Genomic DNA, 25,722 nt, shown 5'->3' with positions numbered 1-25,722 from the left:
GAAGTCGGGGGGGGGGGAGGGGGGGAGGTGGGGGGGAGGAGGGAGGGGGAAGGGGGGATTCTTAAAGGAAAATTGTATTTTAAAACTTTTCAATAAAAAAAAAACTTAATTAAGGTTTATAAGATGAAACCCCCAAAATTAATGTCCAAAATAATATTGGAATGCAAAAAGCTTCTACATCTTAAAAAAAATATGAAGAAGTTCAGGAAACAAGCTGAATACTGACCTAGCTGGCTGCTAAATGAGGTCTGCAAAGAATCATTTCATGGGAAAGCATTAATATATGATATATACAATTTACATATGAAATACTAGGAAATTATGAATTTAGTTTGACTGATGCATTAAAACTTGGATGTATTCTATATCCTTTATCCCCACATCCATAGAAAACACATCTTACTAAAGCCATGCAAAACCACTGCAAACGCTGGAGTAACTATGAAGTCTCTACAGTAAAAGGGAAATGCTTTTTTTTAAGAAAAAACTGAATGATAATGCAGATCTTATATCTAGAGTAGTTTTACACATCAACAGAGATTTACCCAAAGCTTTCAGGAAAATGGAGCACAGAAATATTTGTAAATCCTTTTGGAAATATAATTTTCAGTTGTTGAAGTCTAAAGTGTTTCCATCTTATTGTAAGGTACAGATTCTTTTATTGATAGAAAACCAAAAATAGCAGAGCACAACAGTTCAAATTATATTCTATTTACTTCATAAAAACATTCCATAGTTAATCTGTTTTTCTCATGGTCAACATATTTTTTATGTCTTTGTTAAATAAACGGGTTTTTTGTTGCTATTTTAAGAGCAGGGGGAAATACTCACTGGTTTGCAGTCAGTTGGTTTACCATTCATATCAGTGGCTGGGGGCATTAGATAATCCCAGTTACGGCCTTTATTAAATGTTATAAGAGTGGTAACTTTTCCATTTATTTTCTGATTAGCCAAAAACACTCCTTTGACACCTTTAACCTATGTTGCAAACATAAAATGTAGCCAAGTTAATAAACAACCATCAAATACATATTCAATATATTAACATACTAGTAGAAAAGTGAGCATGTCAATACCTTGAAATATAACTACTCTCAGAAATTTGGATCTGACCAAGACAGAAATAGAAAGGCCTCCACCATTTTTCCCACCAAAAAGGACACCTTTCTAACAGAGTTCTTGTTAACAAATGTATTACCCCAGTTAGTTATAAACATTGCAAGAATTCTGTTGATGTCATTATAAAATAACAAGAGCTAACTGGAGCTGAAGCAGATTTTGCTGTTATGAGAGCAATCTTCCAGTAATTTCCCCTTCCCCTCCCAAATACACCCAAACAAAGAGAGCAATTGTTCCTTTAGTTATGTTTTGATTCCCAAGCTGTAGCCTTTCAGGGGCTGCTCTAATTCCACACTTCAAGAAATTCTCTCCAACTAGAAAGAAAAAGTTGTCTTTCTAAACCAGAAATCTATTTTCCTTGTATGGTTAAGTTGTGTTGCATATCCATTGTACCACGTTTTAGACAGCTAATTGCTATGTAAGTAAATTATATTGCAGTATGTAGAAGCAGATCATTCAGGGATAACATTTTCTCTTTCAAACAGAAAGATATAGAACAATTCTGAAGAAGTCATGAGTTGGAGGTGTTCAACTCTTGGTTATTAAAGAGACTTATAGATTCTAGTCAAACATAGTAATTAGGTAGTTGGTTAACATTTTTAGTCACATGGATATTTAGGTATTCTTCTATTTATGCAGTATTAAGCCCTTATACAATAAATATTGTTGAGATTTCATGCTGAGAATTAATCCCTTTAAGATACATGGATGTATAGGGCTGGTCATCTGACTGACCAAATACAATAATCCTGTCATACACTATATCAATTCCCTGTGGAGGTGAAACATCTTCTCATTCCAACAGCTTACATAAGAAGGAAAAGATTATTATTTCAGACAAATATTCTTGGGCATTCTAACATGGCACATGGCTGAGAGAGGACAGAGGATATGTCAATCCTTCCAGGTAAACCAGACAGGAAACATGATTAGATGAGCTAATTCTCCTTTATTGTAAGGCTACGTTAGCAGAATCTGGCAAGTGTGAAATTACAAAAGGCACCAATTTTAACTGCTTGCTCAATTAGGGGGAGTTCTTCCTAAGTTTCTTTCTCTAACTGTTAAGTCATTCCTGCCTCCCTTGTCTGATTGTTTCTTAAGCAGCACTTATTCCACTCATCCCCCAAGGTCATCCACCCATTCTATTATGGGATACCAGGGGAGAAAAAAAAGGGTGGAGTTATTACTTCAAGAGTTTTCTACATATGTTATCAAATACGACTGGAGGCCCCTTAATATGTGAAGGCACACCTCTTTTTGAAAGGCAAATAGGCAATTCAATTATTTGTAATAATTAATGGGCTACATATACCCTAGAGTGAGGGTATATACACTATATATCTGACATGCATTTTACTCTATAAATGTGACTGAACTACATACGTAGACAGATATATGTATATACTAATAAAAATTTGTAGATTGAAGAATTTTCTTCCTATCAGCTCAATATGTCTCAGAAAGGCAGTTTATTAATAGTAACACAGCCTTGGTTGTCAAAAATATACATAAAACAAATAGGAATACTTTTACCTTTTATTTTTAAAATATATACCCACTTTTATATTTATACTACTATCTATAATACAGCAAATCCCTGGGCTAAGCACCCCCAGTTTTAGGCTGATCGATAATTAAGAAAATAGCCTACTGAGGCAAAATTCAAGTGAAATACGTAATGATTCAAATTCATTACAGTATACTACTTATACAGTATTATACAATAAAATTGTTGCAGCTTACGTATAAATTCAATTTAAGGACAGACAACAGGAACCAAGGAATACCTGTACTTTAAATAAGGTGTAGTTATATTGATAGGAACATTCCATTTTAGGAAAACAAGAAAACCAATACAAAAATCTTTAAACAAAAAATCAAAGAGGCTGAAGAACTATTACTATAGTTAGTAAAATTGTGTTGTTTTTTTTAAAAAAGACATTTACCTCCAAAATATCTATTAAAACATTCTCCTCAGGTTGCTTGGTACTCCTGACATTTTCTAATGCAATGGAATAGGAAACGCCTTGTGGGTCAGACTGGTAGAGGTTATATGTGTCAATCTGATACCATTCCTGGATAGCTATAAACACCTGGCTCTCATCAGTGCTGATAATCTGCAAATCCTGAAGTGAAAAAGAGGGGGGAAAACACAGACTTACAACTTAGAGCTACGTAGTGTTTATGAAAATACTGTATACCAGGGTTCTTCAAACTTGGCCCTTTTATGACTTGTGGACTTCAATTCCCAGAATTCCTCAGCCAGCCACGCTGGCTGAGGAATTCTGGGAGTTAAACTCCACAAGTCATAAAAGGGCCAGGTTTGAAGACCCCCTGCTGTATACCATCATTCCTATCTCCCTATTATTTGGGACAGAAAAAAAGAATAGCAAGAAAGCTTTCTACAATCACTTTTTCAAGTACAGGCTTGTAAAAAAAATGCTGCTGTACTTAAGAATTGCATTAATCAATTGACTTTTAAAGTCACAGCAACTTTTCCACATTTATGCAGAAGCTTGAAAAAGGACTCAGCTGCTTTAATCAATAACAGAAAGGGGTTTTTTAATACAATGTCCTAAGTACTTCTTTTTTGAATCATATCAGACAGTGATCAGCTCAGTATGGAAGTGCAATTTTTCATAAACAGTACATTACATTCTGAATGTGGCTTGTACCAGATTAAAATGCAGTTGGGTAATAATTAAAAAAATTAACAATACAATAAAGCATAAATGATACTACATTTTAAAATTAAATAATAAACTTAAGTTACCAATCACCAAAACTCTTGTGTTGGTGACTAGCAAGAAATCCTGCACCAGCTCGCTGCCTAAGCTTCAATGAAGCAACAGAGATTGCTGGTGCCCCAGTACGAGTTAAGCAGAAGCACCACCATATCCAGAGCTCTTTCTCAGTCTCAACTGCAGCAGCACCAAATGACTCTACTGCTGCAATGAAGCTTGGGCCATGAGCTAGAGCCTTCCCCCGCACGGCAGCCAGCCGGCCAGCCAACCTTGAGCTAGTAGTCAATCTGCTCCGAAGCCCAGAGCCCAGTGGTGGGATTCAGCCAGTTCACCCCACTTCGGCAGAACTGGTAGCTAATTTTTTGTTCCCCAGGCCCAGAATGGACTTCCAGAAGCAGCATCCACACAGAAAACTGGTTGTTCACAAATTTGAATCCCACCACTGCCAGGGCCTCAAGACTTTTCAGAGGACAAAAGCAGCAGGACTCTGCAGATGGGACTTTCGTGGTTCCTGCATCTTCCTTCTTCATCTTCAGTTCTTTCTGCGCGCAGGCAAACATCTGCATAAGATTTAGCCTGTAACGATGTTTTATCATAGGTTTATGCCTGATGCTTAAGTGCAAAACCGCCCCCCCAAAATACAAGTATGGAAATTATAGAAACTCTTGAAGAATGATTTATAAATAGAAATATATATTTTCCAATAAACAATTTGAGTAAATCTCTTCTGGTCCAGCAATGAAAGAAGAATTGTGGATTTTGTGAGGAATTTACCTTAGGTAAAGCATACTTTGGCAATTTCATCTGTATAAATTCATTTCGACGATAAGAAACATAGTATTTTGTTTGGTTTCCTGAAGACACCTGTGGAAAAAAATAGGGGAGAACAATTTTATCTGTGGAAAAAATGGTAAAAATGTACACAGTAATGATTTATTTAATTAAGAACAGGGACTATAGAGAGTGTACACAGAAGGGGCACTAATGTAGTCATGGTCATTTGCAGAAATTCTTCTTGAGTGAAGTGGGGAAAGAATACCTATCAAGCGATGGCTAGTTAACAGCTTGCGCGCTTGCACTTTTAAACATTATTTTCGGAGTGAGATGACAGCCAGGGTACAATGAGCAGGGCTGTAAAGAAACAAATGAGTCTAACTTTGTTAATCTGCGGGGACTCTACAAATGCAAAAATGAACTGTATGGACACAAATTACCAAACCTGTGCTAGACAGTCTTGAAAGTAGCTATCCAATTAATCAGCTATCTGATAGAATCGATAATAATAATAATAATAATAATAATAATAATAATAATAATAATAATAATAATAATAATAATAATAATAATAATAATGTTGGAAGGGACCTTGGAGGTCATCTAGTCCAACTCCCTGCTCAGGCAGGAAACCCTATACCATTTCAGACAAGTGACTGCAAAATAAGTAAAGATGGTGCCAATTATGCAACATCAGAGAAAATTTAAACTGACACTTGCATTTGTAGTAATCCCCTGGAAAAATGAAGCCAACCACATGAAGAATTAGCTTTTAAATGGCAATTTGGGCTAGAAAATAACTTGCCATTTGGAGGTTAAGGGAGACGCCAACATTTGATTACGATAATTTTTGCGCTATCTTTTTGAGGCTGCATTTATTTTCTTATTAATAAGCTTCATAAGTAAACAAGCACTAGATAATAATAATAATAATAATAATAATAATAATAATAATAATAATAATAATAATAATAATAATAAGAAGAAGAAGAAGAAGAAGAAGAAGAAGAAGAAGAAGAAGAAGAAGAAGAAGAAGAAGAAGAAGAAGAAGAAGAAGAAGAAGAAGTTGGAAGGGACCTTGGAGGTCATCTAGTCCAACCCCCTGCTCAGGCAGGAAACCCTATACCATTTCAGACAAATGGCTGGCCAGTCTCTTCTTAAAAACTTCCAGTGTTGGAGCATTCACCACTTCTGGAGGCAGGTTTTTCCACTGATTAATTGTTCTAACTGTCAGGAAATTTCTCCTTAGTTCTAGGTTGCTTCTCTCCTTGACTAGTTTCCATCCATTGCTTCTTGTCCTGCTCTCAGGTGCTCTGGAGAACAGCCTGGCTCCCTCTTCTTTGTGGCAGCTCCTGAGATACTGGAACACTGCTATCATGTCACCCCTCACCCTTCTCTTCATTAAACTACACATACCAAATTCCAGCAACCGTTCCCTATATGTTTTAGCCTCCAGTCCCCCAATCATCTTTGTTGCTCTTCTCTGTACTCTTTCTAGAGTCTTGACATCTTTTTTACATCGTGGTGACCAAAACTGGATGCAGTATTCCAGGTGTGGCCTTACCAAGGCATTGTAAAGTGGTATTAGTACTTCACATGATCTTGATTCTATCCCTCTGTTAATGCAGCCTAGCACTGTGTTGGCTTTTTTGGCAGCTGCAGCACACTGCTGGCTCATATTGAAGTGATTGTCCACTAGGACTCCGAGATCCCTCTCACAGTTACTACTATCGAGCAAGGTACCACCTATACTGTTGTTGTTAGCTGCGAAGTCGTGTCCGACCCATCGCGACCCTATGGACAACATTCCTCCAGGCCTTCCTGTCCTCTACCATCTTCTGGAGTCCATTTAAGCTCACGCCTACTGCTTCAGTGACTCCATCCAGCCACCTCATTCTCTGTCGTCCCCTTCTTCTATTGCCCTCGATCTTTCCCAGCATTAGGCTCTTCTCCAGTGAGTCCTTCCTTCTCATTAGGTGGCCAAAGTACTTGAGTTTTAGCTTCAGGATCTGGCCTTCTAAAGAGCAGTCAGGGTTGATCTCCTCTAGGACTGACCGGTTTGATCGCCTTGCAGTCCAAGGGACTCGCAGGAGTCTTCTCCAGCACCACAGTTCAAAGGCCTCAATTCTTTGGCGCTCAGCCTTTCTTATGGTCCAACTTTCACTGCCATACATTGCAACTGGGAAGACCATAGCCTTGACTATACGCACTTTTGTTGACAGGGTGATGTCTCTGCTTTTTAGTGTGCTGTCTAGATTTGCCATGGCTTTCCTCCCCAGGAGCAAGCGTCTTTTAATTTCTTGGCTACAGTCCCCATCTGCAGTGATCTTGGAGCCCAGGAAAATAAAATCTGTCACTACCTCCATTTCTTCCCCATCTATTTGCCAGGAATTGAGAGGGCCAGATGCCATGATCTTGGTTTTCTTAATGTTAAGTTTCAACCCAAGTTTTGCACTCTCCTTCTTCACCCGCAACAAGAGGCTCTTTAGTTCTTCTTCACTTTCTGCCATTAGAGTGGTATCATCTGCGTATCTTAGGTTGTTGATATTTCTTCCGGCAATCTTAATTCCAACTTTTGATTCATCTAGCCCTGCCTTTCTCATGATGTGCTCTGCATATAAGTTAAATAGGCAGGGCGACAGTATACAGCCTTGCCGGACTCCTTTCCCAATTTGGAACCAATCAGTGGTTCCGTGTCCAGTTCTCACTGTTGCTTCTTGATCCGCATATAGGTTTCTCAAGAGACAAATAAGATGGTCTGGTACTCCCATCTCTTTAAGAACTTGCCACAGTTTGTTATGATCCACACAATCAAAGGCTTTAGCATAGTCAATGAAGCAGAAGTAGATGTTTTTCTGGAACTCCCTAGCTTTCTCCATGATCCAGCGTATGTTGGCAATTTGATCTCTAGTTCCTCTGCCTCTTCGAAATCCTGCCTGCACTTCTGGTAGTTCTCGATCCACATACTGCTGAAGTCTAGCTTGTAGGATTTTAAGCATGACTTTACTAGCATGAGAAATGAGTGCAATGGTGCGATAGTTTGAACATTCTTTGGCACTGCCTTTCTTTGGAATTGGAATGTAAACTGATCTTTTCCAATCCTGTGGCCATTGTTGAGTTTTCCAAATTTGCTGGCAAATTGAGTGTAGCACTTTTACTGCATTGTCTTTTAAGATTTTGAATAGCTCAGCTGGAATACTGTCACTTCCACTAGCTTTGTTGTTGCTCAGCTTTTCTAAGGCCCACTTCACTTCACATTCTAGGATGTCTGGCTCGAGGTCAGTGACCACCTCATTGTGATTATCAGGGACGTTAAGCTCATTCTTGTATAGTTCTTCTGTGTAATTTTGCCACCTCTTCTTAATCTCTTCTGCCTCTGTTAGGTCCCTGCCATTTTGGTCCTTTATCATGCCCATTTTTGCATTAAACGTTCCCTTCATTTCTCCAATTTTCTTGAAAAGATCTCTGGTCCTCCCTATTCTATTATTTTCTTCTATTTCTTTGCACTGTTCATTTAAGAAGGCATTCTTATCTCTTCTAGCTATTCTCTGGAATTCTGCATTCAATTGGGTGTATCTTTCTTTTTCTCCCTTGCCTTTCGCTTCCCTCCTTTCCTCAGCTATTTGCAAAGCTTCCTCAGACAGCCATTTTGCTTTCTTGCATTTCTTTTTCTTTGGGATGGTTTTGGTTGCTACCTGTTGTACAATGTCGCGAACCTCTGTCCATAGTTCTTCAGGCACTCTGTCTATCAGATCTAATTCCTTAAATCTATTTGTCACCTCTACTGTATATTCAACAGGGATATGATTTAATTCATACCTGAGTGGCCTAGTGCTTTTCCCTACTTTCTTCAGTTTAAGCCTAAACTTTGCAAGGAGAAGCTCATGGTCTGAGCCACAGTCAGCTCCTGGTCTTGTTTTTACTGACTGTATAGAGCTTCTCCATCTTTGGCTGCAGAGCATATAGTCAATCTGATTTCTGTGTTGACCGTCTGGTGATGTCCATGTGTAAAGCCGTCTCTTGGGTTGTTGGAAAAGAGTGTTTGCTATGACCATCGTATTCTCTTGACAGAATTCTATCAGCCTGTGCCCTGCTTCATTTTGCACTCCAAGGCCAAACTTGCCTGTTATTCCAGTTATCTTTTGGCTTCCTACTTTAGCATTCCAATCCCCCATGATGATAAGAACATCATTTTTTGGTGTTAGTTCTATAAGGTGCTGTAGTGCTTCATAGAACTGGTCAATTTCATCCTCTTCAGCACTGGTGGTTGGGGCATAGACCTGGACTACTGTGATATTGAATGGTTTGCCTTGGATTCGAACTGTAATCATTCTGTCATTTTGAGGATTGTATCCCAGTATTGCTTTTCCTACTCTTTTATTGACTATGAAGGCTACTCCATTTCTTCTGAAGGATTCTTGCCCACAGTAGTATACCTGATGGTCATCTGAATTAAATTCACCCATTCCTGTCCATTTTAGTTCGCTGATACCTAAGATGTCAATGTTCAGTCTTGTCATCTCTTGTTTGACCACGTCCAGTTTTCCTTGATTCATGGATCTTACATTCCAGGTTCCTATGGAGAAAAAATCTTTACAGCATCGGACTTTCCTTTCACCACCAGACATATCCACAGCTGAGCGTCCTTTCGGCTTTGGCCCAGTCGCTTCATTCTTTCTGGCGCTACTAGTACTAGCCCTCTGCTCTTCCCCAGTAGCATATTGGACGCCTTCCGACCTGAGGGGCTCATCTTCCAGCGTCATATCGTTTTGCCTTTTGGTACTGTCCATAGGGTTTTCATGGCAAAGATACTGGAGTGGTTTGCCATTTCCTTCTCCAGTGGATCACGTTTTGTCAGAACTCTCTGCTATGACCTGTCCGTCTTGGGTGGCCCTGCACGGCATAGCTCATAGCTTCATTGAATTACGCAAGCCCCTTCGCCACGACAAGGCAGTAATCCATGAAGGGGACCACCTATACTATACCTGTGCATTTGATTTTTCCTGCCTAAATGCAGAACCTTACTTTTTTCACAATTGAATTTCATTTTGTTAGATAGTGCCCAGTGTTCGAGTCTGTCCAGATCCTCCTGTATCTTAAGCCTATCTTCTGGAGTATTGGCTATTCCTGCCAGCTTGGTGTCATCTGCAAATTTGATGAGTTCCCCATCTATCCCCTCATCCAAATCGTTGATGAAGATGTTGAAGAGCACTGGGCCCAGGACAGAGCCCTGGGGCACCCCACTACACACTTCCTTCCATGTAGATTTTTTTATTTTTATTTTTTATTTTAATTCCATTTATATCACGCCCTTCTCCGAAGACTCAGGGCGGCTTACAAGCTTAGCAGTAGCCTTCATTCTATGTATATGCCTGCTTATTAGGGCTTTCACACACACCCCAAGCGGCATTATTACAAAGTCAGCTTAATTGCCCCCAACAATCTGGGTCCTCATTTTACCTACCTCGGAAGGATGGAAGACTGAGTCAACCTTGAGCCTGGTGGGATGCGAACCTGCACTAATTGCAGGCAGCTGGTGTTACTTAAGGAGGCATTAGCCCACTGCTCCACCAAGGCTGATGCAGATGCAGTTCCATTGAGGACCACACGCTGAGTACGGCCTGTCAGCCAGCTACGAATCCATCTGGTGGTGATGCTATCTAACCCACATTTTTCTATCTTATCAAGTAGTAGGTTGTGATCTACTTTATCAAATGCCTTACTGAAATCCAAGTAAATTATATCTACAGCATTCCTCTGGTCCACTAGTTTTGTCACTTGGTCAAAGAATGCAATAAGGTTTGTCTGGCATGATCTGTTTTTGACAAACCCATGTTGGCTTTTAGTGATAACTTTGTTCGCATCAAGGTGTTCGCTGATTTGTTGTTTGATTATCTTTTCCAAAATCTTCCCAGGTATTGAGGTCAGGCTGATAGGTCTGTAGTTTCCTGGATCTATTTTTTTCCCTTTTTTGAAGATGGGAACTACATCAGCTCTCTTCCAGTCCTCTGGTAGTTCCCCAGTGCTCCAGGATCTTTGAAAAATATAGTTCAGTGGTTCTGAGATCACGTCTGCCAGTTCCTTGAGAACCTTGGGGTGTAATCCATCTGGTCCTGGTGATTTGAACTCGTCTAGGCTGGACAGGTGCTCACTTACCATTTTCTTGCCTATCTTAACTTGAGTTTCTATTCTGTTTTTTATGGCACTGGTTTTGGTAGGTTGGACTGTTTTTTCCCTTTGTGTAAAGACAGATGCAAAAAACGAGTTAAATAGTTCTGCTTTCTCCCTGTTGCTTGTCACCTTCTTGCCACTTTCCCCCACTAATGGACCAATCATTTCCTTAAGTTTTTCTTGTTTCTTATATGTTGAAAGAAGCTTTTTTTGTTATTTTTGACTTTGGTCGCAAGCCTTAGTTCATTTTGAGCCTTAGCTTCCCTCACTTCATCTTTGCAGGCACGGGCTGTTTGCTGATATTCTGCCTTAGTTATGTGCCCCTCTTTCCACTTCTTATACTTGTCCTTTTTATCTTTCAGTTTATCAGAGAGTTCTTTATGCAGCCATGTATTGTGCTAGACTGGGCCTTTATTATCTCACTTTTCAAAATTTCCCAAGCTTCTTGAGTTGTTTTCCCCTTTAGGATTCTCATCCATGGAATTCTTCCCAAGGTCTCTCTAAGTTTATTGAAATTAGCTCTTTTAAAGTCCAAGACTCTAGTTTGGCTGTATTCTATTGCTTGTGCTTCCATAATGTTGAATTCCAATATTGCATGATCACTTCCCCCCAAGGTTCCTGTGGCTTTGACACTTTCTATCATTTCATCTCTGTTAGTGAGAATTAAATCCAATATGGCTAATCCCCTAGTTCTCTTCTCTACTTTTTGGGAGAAAAAGTTGTCTGCTAGGTTTGTCAGGAATCTGTTAGATCTTCCACTTGGTGCAGAATTTGTCTCCCAGTTGATATCAGGGTAATTAAAGTCCCCCATTACTATTGTGATGCACTTCCTACATACCTTAGTTAACTGACTAGCAAAAAGTTCATCTATTTCCTCTGTTTGGTTGGGCGGCCTATAGTATACACCTATGGCAATGTCATTTTTTTCCCCTTTTATATTGACCCAAATACATTCAAGTTTACAGTTTTCATCATTGTTGTGCTCTATTTCTGTAGAGATAAAGTTATTTCTTATATATAGAGCAACTCCACCTCCTCTTTTGTTTAGTCTATTTCTTTTAAATAATTTACCGTATATACTTGAGTATAAGCCGACTCGAGTATAAGCCGAGACCCCCAATTTCACCCCCAAAAACTGGAAAAAGTTATTGACTCGAGTATAAGCCGATCCGCCGTTCTGCAAGCCTCCGCCGCCGGCGGAGGCTGGATCCGCGCTCTGCAAGCCTCTGCCGCCAGCAGAGGCTCGATCCGCCATTTTGCAAGCCTGAATACACAGGAATACCCTGTGTGGCCGCGGCTCTCGGGGAAGCCCTGGCTGTCCGCTTCCTCGCTCCACGCTGCCATTCGGGCCCGCGCGTTCCCCGGGCAAATCGCGGCGCCCAGCAGGCGAGGAAACACGCCCGCTCCAGTCGCCCCCCCTTCCCTCAGGAGACGCGAAGCAAGTGACCGCCCGGAGCTTACCGAGGACTTGCGCGCGGCCGAGGCTTCGGTGCTTCCAGGATCGCGCGCACCTCTCCCAAGCCGCCGCCGTCCGGAGACCTGCCGAAGTTTGGGGAGGTTTGGGGAGGTGCGCGCGCACCCAAACCTCCCCAAACTTCGGCAGGTCTCCGGACGGCGGTGGCTTGGGAGAGGTGCGCGCGATCCCGGAAGCACCAAAGCCTCGGCCGCGCACAAGTCCTCGGTAAGTTTTTTTGTTGAATGGAGTATAAGCCGAAGTGGAATTTTTCAGCCCAAAAAGTGGGCTGAAAAATTCGGCTTATACTCAAGTATATGCGGTAAATCCCTCTAGCTGTGTGTTCCATTTGTGGGTTTCGTCCCACCATGTTTCTGTAATGGAAACAATATCATATCCGCCCTCATTTACCTGAATTTCTAGTTCACCCTGCTTACTGTTCATACTCTGCGCATTGGTGTACAGATTTTGCTGAAAATTATGTAAGCATTAACACAGACAATGATCTTACCTGAAGGAATATGTAGTCATCCTGTACAGTCAAGGAATTCTTGTCAATCCTACCGTTGAAGGGAGATTTTATTGATTTTTCAGAACAATTCTGAAACTGACAGGTCATGTAGTAAAAATCTATTGAGAACCAAAAATAATAGATATAAGTAAATAAAAAAATGCTTACATCATTTGCCAGAATAAAACCTGAATGATTCAAAAAGTCCACCCTCTTCAACTAATTGATTGATTGATCTGCTTTCCTGGACAGCTGGTTTTTAGATTTTTGAGCAAGATATTTCTGCTAAGATTCAGACACATGTAAATGACAAATACCAGAACCACATATAATTTATCATATTTTAACAGACGCATGTAAATTTTAGGGTATTTAGTAGAATAATAAATTATTCCATAAAACCTTTAATGGGCTTGTCATTTCTCACTTCAGGGTTACAATACAAAACTTTGGTTTTGTGGAATGAAATCTACAAAATTCGATTGGCCAATTTAGTGAACTGATATTCGTGGTGATTACTGAACTTTGCAACTACAGCATGTAACACATTATTATTATTAGAAACACAGATTGTGTTTCTAATCTGTTATTTATGGTACTGTTTTTGATAGGTTGGACTGGTTTTTTCCCTTTGTGTAAAGACGGATGCAAAAAACGGGTTAAGTAGTTCTGCTTTCACCCTGTTGCTTGTCACCTTCTTGCCACTGTCTCCTATTAATGGGCCAATTATTTCCTTAAAATTTCCTTATTTTTCTTGTTTTTTTACATGTTGAAAGAAGCTTTTTTTGTTATTTTTGACTTTTGTTGCAGGTCTTAGTTCATTTTGAGCCATAGCTTTCCTCACTTCATCTTTGTAGGCTTGGGCTATTTGCTGCTATTCTGCCTTAGTTATGTGCCCCGCTTTCCACTTTTTATACCTGTCCTTTTTGTCTTTCAATTTATCAGAGAGTTCTTTATGTAGCCATGCTGATTTCTTTTGAGAGCTGTTATTTTTCTTCTTCATTGGTATTGTGCTAGACTGGTCTTTTATAATCTCACTTTTTAAAATTTCCCAGTTGTTTTCCCCTTGAGTATTCTCATCCATTTAGTTTATATCCTCTTGTTTTGTACAAAATCTTTTGTTTGCCCTTTGTGTCTATGTTATTAGCTCATTTAAGTATAATGGAGCTGGACTTATTTTCTAGTAATATTAACTTATATTTACTTGATCAATATCATAAATTGATTACACAATGAATTATTTAATCATAATCAGACTAATTATCCATTTTGATATCCATAATGAAAGATTTTGTTACACTGACAATATTATAGCATACATAAAAATGAGAAAAAGAGATCAGGTAGAGTTGCTGAATACATGAGAATGTGATAGATTATGACACTTAGCAGCAAGCTTCTCAATTTTTGTGAACTTAACCAGAAATTTTTGGTTATTTTTTTTTATGAATTTAACCAGAAATGTTGAAAACAAAAAACAACTGCAATATCCTAATGTGTACCTCCATTTGGATCTTGGACTTCTGTATGAACCAAATCAGGGTCTTCATCAACTCCATCAACAGCCCTGTAAGAGTAATAAAATTGCTGTTACCATAGGAAAAACTACAATTTTAGGGTGAATAAACTTAACCATCTACTGCCAATTCTGAATTTATAGAAAATGGGCATTTTCTTTGCTTAATTATTAAAATCTCTCAAAAAGCAGTGCAGAAATAGATTAAAAAACACTCATGTAACAGAGAAATGTTTTTTACTCATATTATCCAAAAAGATACATTTATTTCCTGATTTATTTTTCAAAAGTTTGATACAGTCCATGTAAATTATCCTATTTTGATTACAATAGTCTGTGAAGTCAAGTTCACAGCTGAGCAAGATTTTGAACTCATATTTTAAGTCTAAATGTCTTATCCACTACATAACTAATTTTTTAAAACTATAACTGTAGACATAAGATAAAATGTTTTCTAACACATTATAAATACTAAATGCCGTTTATTATCTCTAAAGTACTATCTTTCCTTGAAGGCAGATCTTAAAGATCAATTTCAAATTTATACTTCCTTTGCCATGTTAGATAATGGCAGTTTTATTAAAAATAGCTTTATTTGAGAAAATTACTGTATATAATCACTGTCTCCAATATGAGCACTGTTAATTAAAATACAATTATATTTCAAATTAATTCATATCTACCTCAGCAAAATCAGAATGTTGAGAAAACACTGTTCTTTAGTACGATTTAATTATTCCTTAAAATAGTTAACAAAGCTCATTCCAACTATAGCATTGTCTGTATTATATTTAAAAGTCTATAAACATGTTTCGTTGAGTTTTACATGTTCAAAAGACAATTAATTTAAATATCTATAATTTCAAAATTTCTGATATAAATAACATTAAACTTTCTAGCCAATTTTTTTAGCTATCTTAACAAAACATTCCTATGTCTTTATCAAGAGAGTTCACCTATCTGTCTCGTCAACAAAATAAAACTAACGTTAATCACTGGAAAATGCTAGAAATCTCCCTAGATAAATATAGTAAATAAAATGACATTAACAAAGTAATTGTTTGTAGCAAATTACGTTTACAGAAATATTCTGGAAAGAAATATTGAATATGGATGTTTAAATATTGTATCTCTCTCAGGTTTCTTAAGATTACATGTATTTATATATACTTCAAAATTCATTCCTTTTCTTTCTTATTCCGATGTAGATTTTCTATTTGGATGATTTATTGTTTTGGTGTTCTGTGTGCCATTTTATTTTCTAGATTTTATGAATGCACTATTTTATTTTTTTTAAAAAAATAACTGTATCCTCAAAACAATTCAAATTAAACTTGCACTAAAAATACTCTCATGTCTGTCTTCTTTCACTATATTTAGTAAATTGCTAAAAAGTTTGTCCAAGTATACTAATAGAGTCAAGATCTCCAGTTCATTATACTGGCTTATGAATGAATTACCCTTTAATCAAGCAGCATTATTCATGTCTACAATGAGACAGCTAATTTGAAACATGATGCTGGTACTGTTTCTAGAGGGGATTATGTTTTCAGTGTATTGAATAAACAGTCTCCTCTAATTAGCATGAAAGTCATGTTTTCTGGCACTTTTAGTTACTTGTAGAGACAGAAAATAACTTACTCAACATAGTATGTTTAATTTATTGTTGTATTTTTAACCAGACTTTTTCTTCTGATAGTCCTGTCTCAAGTGACATAGTTTATATTGTACAGTAACCATGCTACTCTTTTGACACTGCACACAGTACCCAAACTGAGTTCTTTATTCAGGACTTATCTGTCTAATACTTTAATGGTTCAGATTGCTTTTTGTCACATAAACTTTTCTCTTTACGAATCTTCAATTAGCTTTGTCACTTGTAAAATGCTCCATAAAAATATATTACAAATCACTACCAGAAATTTGGTATGTGTATTTTACTGATGATGGTACATTGCCACAGAAATATCCACACATGAACAAATGTTTATGTGATAATCTATTCACCTCAGGGATTCCACAACTTGGTTGTATCCACTCTCATATTCCACATAAAGAAAATTATATATTGTGACGAAGGATATGAAACTGATTATTAGTAACTGGATTCCTTTGAGTGCCATCTGTGAAATCATGGACATGAATTATGCTTCTCTGGAAAGCTGGTTCAGAACCCTCTTAACGTTTACAGATTCTCCTAGCAAGAGTCCTGTTTCCTATGTGTACCACACCTGATTATGCACAGCTCCTGATGATACTGCTCAAATCATGAGAAGAGCACTAAGACTGGCCTACAGTATCAGTTGGCTGAACTCACTTAAAGAACCCTAGATACAATAATATGCCATCAAGTTATTGACAACTCTTAATGATCACATAGATAAGAGTTTCTCCTTTACCTTGCCTTGCTTAGCACTCCTGGAGATCTGCCACACACTGCTTACCTTCAGCCATTTTTCTCCTACTATTAAAAGGCCCCACATGGCCTATCTGAGGTAGCTTCTCATCACACCAGGCCATCTTTCCCAGTGCCCGTCTGTGCAACTTTGAAAGTCTCAGGAAGCCCCAGGTGAACAAGTTCCATCCTTCAGAAGCCTAGAGGAAGTCCTGTGTGATTTTGGAATAGGTTCCATTCTTGCGGGGTTTCCTAAGGATGCTGGTGGCTTTCCAAGTCACATGCAAACAAGCTTCAGGAAAGAAGACACGATGCGACCAGGAGCTGCCTTGAATTTTACGACTTCTCTTGCCAAAGTTGTTAGGTGAATCACTGCAGTTGTTAAGTTAGTGACATGGTTGTTAAGTGAACCTGGCTTTCCCACTGACTTGCTTGTCAGAAGGTTGCCAAAGGTGATCACATGATCCTGGGACCCTGCAACCGTTGTAAATGTGAGTCAGTTGCTAAGTCTCTGAATTTTGATCACATGGCCATGAGGATGCTGCAATATTTGTAAGTGTGAAAAATGGCCACAAGTCACTTTTTTCAGTGTGGTTGTAACTATGAACAGTCACTAAACAAACTGTTGTAAGTCGAGGACTACCTGCAGACAATTTAGGTAACCCTGGGTAGCAAAAAATTTCCCACACCATTCTACCTCTTATAATATTATTGGTTTCACTGAATAATTACAGGGCTGTAAACCTCTTCCCTCAGAAATCATAGTCACATGTTTTTCTCAAATTTAGACTTTTATAACAAAAGATATGTTAGAATTAGAGTAGCACTTTCTCTCTCTCTCTCTCTTTCTTTCTTCTTTGATCTGAGAAATATGAAAATAAGAGAATGACTGGTATGAACAAAATTTTTAGCTATATAAATGTAATTAATCTCGAGAAAATCATAACTGATAAAAGATATTTTGAATATTGATGGGAAATCAAGCTTAAATAAGAGCGTGAAAAACAGGATATTGACTCTACAAGGAGATTTTAATGGCAAATAAAATTGAAGTATCAATTGGCTAGAGGTTATAAACTGATATTATTGTTATCTGTATAATATTAAGAAAATATGATGAGGGTGTTTATATCTAACCTTTTATGCCTTAATTGTAGCAAGAATTGCATAATGTGGGGGAAATGAAAATAAATTGGGGAAGAAAAGAGGATCAGGAAAAAAACTCTGGATTGTTTAATATTGAACATACTTATATTGAAGAAGCTAATGTTAAGTTATGTGAACCCAGACAAGATGTTGTTTACTAAGCACTAAAGATGGTGTTAATCAATAAAATACTTTTTTTAAAAAAAGGGTTCTGAACAAAGGTATCAAAACATATGTTCATTATGGCATCAGCAGGAGATTAATCATGGTGTTGAGAAAAGTCCTGAAAAAATGTGTAGGATTCAGTTACAGAGATGATTTAATCATTTAAACACCAATCAGAATATAACATTGAACAACCAGTTACACAAACCTCTGTATGTAACAGCTGTCAGAAATACAGCCCAATGTGAATTCCTGATGTACACCAGGATGCAGTTTGGCAAGTCAGAAGGTTAAAAAGCTCTGGCAAGTATGTTTAATGTCTTATGCAAGGGTATTTGATTTAATAATTGGCAAATGAATAATCATCAAATTCTTGGCAGAAAAATGTTCAGTGCCAGAAGAGTGACCTTCTAAAACTTAAGTCTTATTTCACACAGTGCAGGTACTTTGAAGCGATGAACATTCTAGAATTGGATATGGTGGGAAACCTTTCAGTAAAACATAAAGAATGAAGATTAAGTATAAATTACTTAAATAAAGCGGAAAAATTAAAGGCATTTTCCTTATCACGGTATCTAAATCAACTTTCTCACTTTCTATGAATTCTAGCAAAAAGTTGTAGGCATTATATATTGCAGTACAGTTGAATACAATACCCTCAAAGACTGAAAAATATCACTTTTCTCCATAATTTGTACTATGTAATCCTGAATAGCAAGAATATGCCTCTTACCAATAAATATGATCTTTTGATACGTGATCTTGTACGCGAGTCCATTTTATCCCCAAATCAAGAGATGCATAAAGCTTAAAATGAGAAAGAAGGAGAAAGCATATTTTTATTTCCTCCAAGAGTGCAAGGTAAAAACACAGGACTCTTCCAACATTTCCCTTCAACAAGTTGTAGGATGGAGTGGAGAGAAATGAATGGTTCAAACTCACCCAATGAATTTTCATAACCGACAGTGGACTTGATTTAGTCGAACATCTTAGTCATTACCCCCCTGGCACTTCCATATTTTAACATATTTAAAACTTACTTTACATATTCTTATCCATAATATTTTTTGCCAAGGAATAAAGCATAAATTAGTACTGAAAGCTGAATTAACACTAGAGAGCTAAAAGTGTAAATAGCTTGTGTCTCTGTTACAGATTTTTAATGTAAAGTCATTTCAGTATTAAGCAAACATGATGCAGAATGAAACAGTATTTGGATTCCTATAAATGAACACAGTGCAGAGAGACTGGATCATATACACAAATCAATCACTCAGTAAATGCAGGATCAACTAATGACATACAACTGCAAACAAATCATTGTTGCTAAATGTTAAGTTTAATGCCATTTAAAAAAAGATGTAATTCTGTATCTGATGATTCACCTGTGACAGTTGGAAAGGGATATGCATGCAGATGTTACATAAAACAATTTTGGAAAACTTTCCTATATTGGTTATATTACAGTATTTTATGTTGTAAAATTGTCTGATATTTCATATTGTTCCTCCAAGCTGTCCAGAACATATTTCAGATGTATCAAAAGCAAAACCACACAACTTTTTTTAGTTTTTTACCTGTCCTTCCTTGGTGTAAGCAAGCACCTTATCTTCTTGTTTTGGATGGAATATCAGTGTTTCCACAAAAAAACTAATGGGCTGTTTTTGAAAAGTAGCACCTTCATCTGTACTAATAAAAAGATTCTGGTCCAGGTCATTGTGGGAAGAACTTACAAGAATTATCTATAAAAGAAAAAAAAGCAAAGCAAACAAATTAGCCAAGTTCTAATACAATCTGCACATAATTTTATCTAATTAAGAAGGGGGGAAAATAGGAACTAAATAAGCAATGCCTCAATATCACTTGATCCAAAATAGATTAAAAGAAGTATTCTGCCAAGTATTCTCATAATCTCCTAAATTCTCAGAGTTTATATAAAGACTCCTAAAAACTGAAGCTTAGCAAAACTGCAGGAGATTTTCTAGCTAATCCCTAGTGGTTTTCACATAACTACAACTCTCACATTTTGTAAATGAGAAGTAAAACAGGTTTTATCACACAAACTACGGCATGCTCTTCTGCATTTCTAGTAAGTGGGGCTGCAGTTTAATCTGAGTTTAGGTCTACTTTGTATCAGAATAACCAAAGAAGTCTTGGGAGGAGGAAGCAACATATCATGAAACTGGAAACTGCAAAAATATATATCCATTCAACTTACCTTTCTAATACAGTCGTGTACGCTAGGAAAATGAATATAACAAAACTCTATTATTTGTTATTAGTCTTGTAGAAAACTTGTGTGATGGGACCTTGGAAGCCAATGAATTAACTGACCTAGGACCCAACATCAAGTAAAGAAGAAAAGGACTCTGTAATTACACAACAGCTTCTACTCTAGATTCCACAATATAACCTCTAAGCTTGAACGTGTGATTGTCATGGGCACCAACAGAGGAGACAAGCTCTGGGCAATGTCAGACACATATTATAATGCAAATTTTGCCCAGTTCATACTAGCGTTATGATGCTGTACACAAGGATAGAACTTGCGTTGTGACATCATGATGCATACTTTCCTCATTTTGGGGGGAAAAAAACCCTCAGCTTGCTGCAGACATTCTGGCAGCTGGTAGACAAAGGACTCTCATAGAGAAGTGTGAAAAGGTAAGGAAAAAATTTCTTGGAATTAGTGATCTCACTGCGATGAAAGCTAGAAGCCTTTTATATAAAGCTGTCCACTTGCATTGGAAATGACATGCATTTTTACAGGTATCTGTAGCCAGTTGCCTTGAGCCCCGCCCTGAACATTCTAACTGACTTCTCGGATGCTTATTCAATTGATGCTTAATCAATTTAATGGATTTATATATCTGCCCCACCCAGTGCTTTTTTTGTAAAAGAAAAAGGTGCCGGAACTCACACATGTCATACAACCCGCCTTGCCTACCCTACAAGGCTACATCCAAAAAAGGTGCCGGAACTCCGTTCTGAGCGTTCTATGAGAAAAAAAGCCCTGGCCCCACCTCACATACATGTCTCTGGATATCTTACAATAAAAATAAATAGAATACATACGATACAAAAAATATAAAACACATAACAGCTGGCATTGTAAATTAAACATTAACAATAACCAGGAGATGGGCCATGTCTCACACTCAGGTCTTCAGGCTTGGGCATAAAACCACGTTTTCAAGGCTTTGCAGAAGGCCAACAAGTCCCCACAGCTTCAAGATAAAAAGACAGAATCTCCATGGCCTCACTCAGACCACCTGGGGTAGAAATATAGAGTACCATCACCATATTGATGATACCTCACCCCAAACTGTCAGATTACCTTGCCCAGTAGGTTCGTGTAGATGTTAAGCAGGAAGAGAAAAAGTATTCAGCCATGTGGCACCTCACAAATGAAGAGCCATGGGTTGGACTCTCTCACTCCTCAACAGCAAGTGAAACGAACCGCGGCAGGAGGAGAATGAGCACAATGCAGCACTGCCCACTCCCAACTTCCAAAGCCACCACACAGGGATGCCATGATCAATGTTATTAAAAGCCACTGAGAGGTCAAGAAGAGCAAGGACATGCCAAGAAGTGATCCAAGAGTATGATAAGTGCCATGCCAGCCCCACACCCAAGCCTGAACCCTGACTGAAAGAGGTACAGATAATGCTCTTCTTCCAAGGGTTCTTTATACTATAGTGCAGCCATCTTCTTTACAATCTTCCTTAAAAAAAGGAAGATTGGATACTGGACACAATTGTCCAGAATGCTAGTCTAGTGATAGCTTCTTGCAAAGGGGACACACCACTGCCTCCTTAAGAAGTGGCAGGTCAACCTCTCTCTCAAAGAAGCATTAGCATTGCTCGGACCCAGCCCACCTTCTCCTCAGCAGCCTTAACTAACCAGGCAGCATATAGATCCTCTAGTCTAGCTTAACAGGATCAACCCCTCCTGTCACCTGATAGCTAAGCCAGGAGGTGCCTCAAGACAAGAATGCTTTGCAGATGGATCCCAGGATCCCCTCCCAAGGGGGAATCAGGTTACCCTAAACAAGGCCAATGGAAAGTCAACCACAGGTGCAATATGGGCACAGAAATAAGGATATTTTGTTGTCTTCACCGCAACAAGACAGGCTCTAATGCTTTGCTCTTCATAATTTTCCAGCAATGCTGTAGATGTTTCTTCTCTCACTTATTTCCCCTTAATTCATCAGCTCATAAGCTGAGGACTATCAGTATTACATTGTGCAGTATTAGATCTAACCCCAAATTTTAAGATAAATTTTCATTAAAAAATTGAAGTACTATTTCAATAAATAGAAAGATACACACGCTTGAATGGCAAAAATATACCTTCATCATAATTTGTAATAATCTAAAAACCATCGAGTCTCATATATGTGACACCTGGAATTCTTCCAATGCCATTACTTCATCACCTTGCCCCAAACTGGCCAAGTTCAAATCTTTTTTTTTTAATTTGGCACCCTCGACTCAGTTTTGTCTTCTGGCAATTATCTGGATTAGTCCCTGCAGTTTTCTTAGCACGATTTCAGAAGTGGATTGCCACTGCCTCCTTCCTAGCGCTGAGAGTGTGTGACTGGCCCAAGCATGAGCTTAAGATGGGACTAGAATGTAGAGTTTTTCTGTTTCTAGCCTAGTATTTTAACCACCACACAGAAGTGGCTCTCTAGTTCAAACCTGATCCAGCCAAAAATGAAGGGATCTAAGATGGGTTTCTTTACAAAGGTTATGAACCACCACCTCCTTCAACTCCTAGTGAAGGTGGCATTAGTGGCTGAGTACAAATATCAGGTGAGCCCCTCCAGCCAATACCAACCAAGATGGACTCCTGTCTGCTTACTAGGCTCTGTATCTTCCGGGCTGTAGCTGCTGATACTGGGAAGAGGAGAAAAGCAGCCCTGAAATAAATGCCCATTACCTGCTGTGAGGGCCACCTAAAAGAGAGGCTGGGGAACAGCACCTTTTATGTCCACACACTTTCCTCCCATCCCAACACTGTTGCTGCATGCCAGTCCCCAATGGAAAGCTAATCTACAGAGAGAGAGGAGAAACAAAGGACTGTTTAAAACGCCAAGGGAGAGAAAAAGTTCTCTAGATGAATGTTTCCGTAAGTCACTTCAAGGGGCGTTTGGCTTAGAGTGGTTGCCTGTTCCTGTTACTTGGCAGATCCTAAATGGCTTCCCCCCCCCTTTTTTTTTTAATCTGCAGAACGATTTTCAAATGCCTTGTGCCTGCTTCCCAACCGTAAAGAATTTTCTGGAATGTGATGCATAACATCTCTTTCATCTGTGGGAAAAGTGAGCAAGGTGAGCGGAGGAGGGAGGTTTGTGGAGTGGCTAATTAAATCTCTCGCTGTACGGAAGCCAGAGCTAAAAGTAGCAACTTGGATGGTGTGAAATTAAGGACTGTATAAATCTGTCCCCAAAAGCTTTATATGCTTTCATCAAGTTTCCGTTACAGAATAAGCAGGCTTTCAGATAGAAATAGATGGGGAACACGTGGGACATACATGGAAATAATATTTTGTTTAAATATGGGCTTTACAAAATATACAACATTTACTGTTTGTACTATCATCTACATCTACAATCCAAAGTTGCATCCTCACTACATACCCAGTTTTGCTATACCTTAATATTTGGACATTTATTTTAGTAGCTATAAATATCTGTAAGGCAGAAGAGTAGTAAAATATTCCAAATGCTTCCAAAAGAGTGATTTAAGGCCATCCCTACAACCCCCTCCCCAGGTTTTAGGGTACCTATGGAGTAACAAATCTATTATCAGATAAAGATTTGTAGAGTTCAGTGTTTTAAGATCCATTAGGCCTCCATTACAAGAAATGTGAATGAGTGTCTGATTTTCTTTTCTTGATCCTATTATTCGCTACGGAAAATCTGAAAGACTAGACAAGACTAGACTATTAAATACCTGGGGAAAGGCCTCTGTCATCACTGGGGTGGTTCAAAAGATTCCAGCGCACATGTCACAAGAGATCAATCTTAATCGAACAATTTCCTCTTTATTTTCTTCACTACTTTCTAACTTTCTTAACCGTGCCACGTTATTTAACAAATTTGAAATTGTCTGTGGTCCTTTTCATTGGAAGATCTCCACAAGTTGGCTCCAACTCAATCTTGGCTTCCTAAGCCGACTGTTACGGCTGCCCAACAAATCTGGCTCCCTGACATTTTCCCACACTCCTCCTCAGGATAATATGAAGCCCGTCCTTTGAGTTACAGTTTTCCTCGCCTCACGATCATGCAATGTCTACATCTCTACATTCTACACTTAATAATTTATAATTTAGTTCTTTTCCATAACCTTTGCTCTTTCTCCTGTTTCCCTGCTTAATGGCAGGGAAAATAATGTTTGATAACCTTATACTAAATCTACATTATTATAAGTAAATGAACATCTTCTTTAGCTTTATGTTTCCCAATTCCCAAACAGGAATTGCATTCCTGTTGCAATTTATTTCTTTGTTTGTTTATTCAGTTTAAATAACTACAAAAAGTGACTCTGGGCAACATACAGTTCTGATGCATAAAAGCAAGAAATTAGAAAACAAACGCGTGGATTAGAAAAGAGGAAAACAGAGTGACAGAATGAAAGAAATAATACAAATAACACTAAAATATCATTTTTTTTAAAGCTAAAAAGCAGACAGGGAGTAAAAGAAGAAATTCCTTACCCCATACTTCCCAGTTAAGTTCTTAGCAGCTCGTGGGGATGTGAAGAATTTTAATTAGGAAAATAATATTGAGGAGGCAAACACATGCTCTTTTCCTAACATTGTTCTCTAAAGCTAATCTGTCTGAATAGTTTTTAAATGTTAAAAAGAGCATTAGAAAAGTTCTTTTACAATTCCATTTAGTCCAACAAACTCTCCATTCCAATCAATGTGAGAATGTCAGTCTTAGTGTCAGATAACTCAAAACATCATCTCTATAGTACTATTTTTCTCTTATCAAATATGCTAGTTGTGATGCATCCATGGTTGCCTAGGCACGGTTGACATTCTGAGCTTTTCCTGACTGGTCACTGAAAAGCTCCAGGGCAAGAAACATCCTACATCATGCCTGAGACTACCCAACTGTCACACACAATACACCAACCACTTTATCCCAACAGCATACAAATACATCGGCCAACTATCTACATTACCCCAGCAGCCTAAAATCAACAGAGGACTCAAAATGGTATTGTGCTTGAAGATAAGACAGAATCCCATATATTATATACTCAAACCCTCCCCCTACAGACTTAGACTGCTACATCTTAGAGTAATCCTAGTTAGGAGGACTGAATCCCCTCCATTTGTCAAACCTGGTTAATTGCTGGCAAAACGTCTAAAAGTACTGGATGAAAGTGCTGGTCTTGATCACTGACCTGACAGTAAAAAAAGATCTTTAAGCTAAAGGATCTTTGCTGTCATTAGGACTTCCTTGGTTACACTGCAACCTTATATTTTCTTGACTATTTCTGTGATAAGTACTATAACCTCTTTACTAATGACCAAGCTAAAATAACAGTAACAAATTTTTTGTCATGAGACAACCCATAATTGATGGCATGTCATGTGAACTAAGAAGCATTCATTACATTCCAAACTCCAGCTTCAGGCATCTTTGACTCCAACTGGCCTTCAAATGCCATCTGAAACAACTGATTGACAAATAAGCCAAACTACCAGGCATTATCA

The 25,722-nt window shown here is 38.2% G+C and overlaps 2 protein-coding genes across 2 annotated transcripts in view; both read right to left on the bottom strand.

Moving 5' to 3' along the window:
• Positions 1-25,722, bottom strand: part of KIAA0232 — a 237,712-nt gene that overhangs the window by 76,748 nt on the left and 135,242 nt on the right. The window lies entirely within an intron of this gene.
• Positions 1-25,722, bottom strand: part of SORCS2 (sortilin related VPS10 domain containing receptor 2) — a gene marked incomplete at its 5' end in the record, with an annotated part of 122,366 nt that overhangs the window by 67,704 nt on the left and 28,940 nt on the right. The window contains 7 exons of the mRNA XM_081325247.1: positions 832-978; positions 3,066-3,245; positions 4,638-4,727; positions 12,773-12,891; positions 14,275-14,339; positions 18,728-18,801; positions 19,572-19,736. Coding sequence (XP_081181373.1) covers positions 832-978; positions 3,066-3,245; positions 4,638-4,727; positions 12,773-12,891; positions 14,275-14,339; positions 18,728-18,801; positions 19,572-19,736 — 840 coding nt within the window. The remainder of the gene's footprint in view (positions 1-831; positions 979-3,065; positions 3,246-4,637; positions 4,728-12,772; positions 12,892-14,274; positions 14,340-18,727; positions 18,802-19,571; positions 19,737-25,722) is intronic.

The sequence above is a fragment of the Vipera berus genome (genome assembly GCF_964194415.1).
Source record: "Vipera berus genome assembly, chromosome: 3".
Classification (NCBI taxonomy): Eukaryota; Metazoa; Chordata; class Lepidosauria; order Squamata; family Viperidae; genus Vipera; species Vipera berus.
Note: the sequence above shows the minus strand (reverse complement) of the source record. Positions and strands in the feature narration are given on the sequence as shown.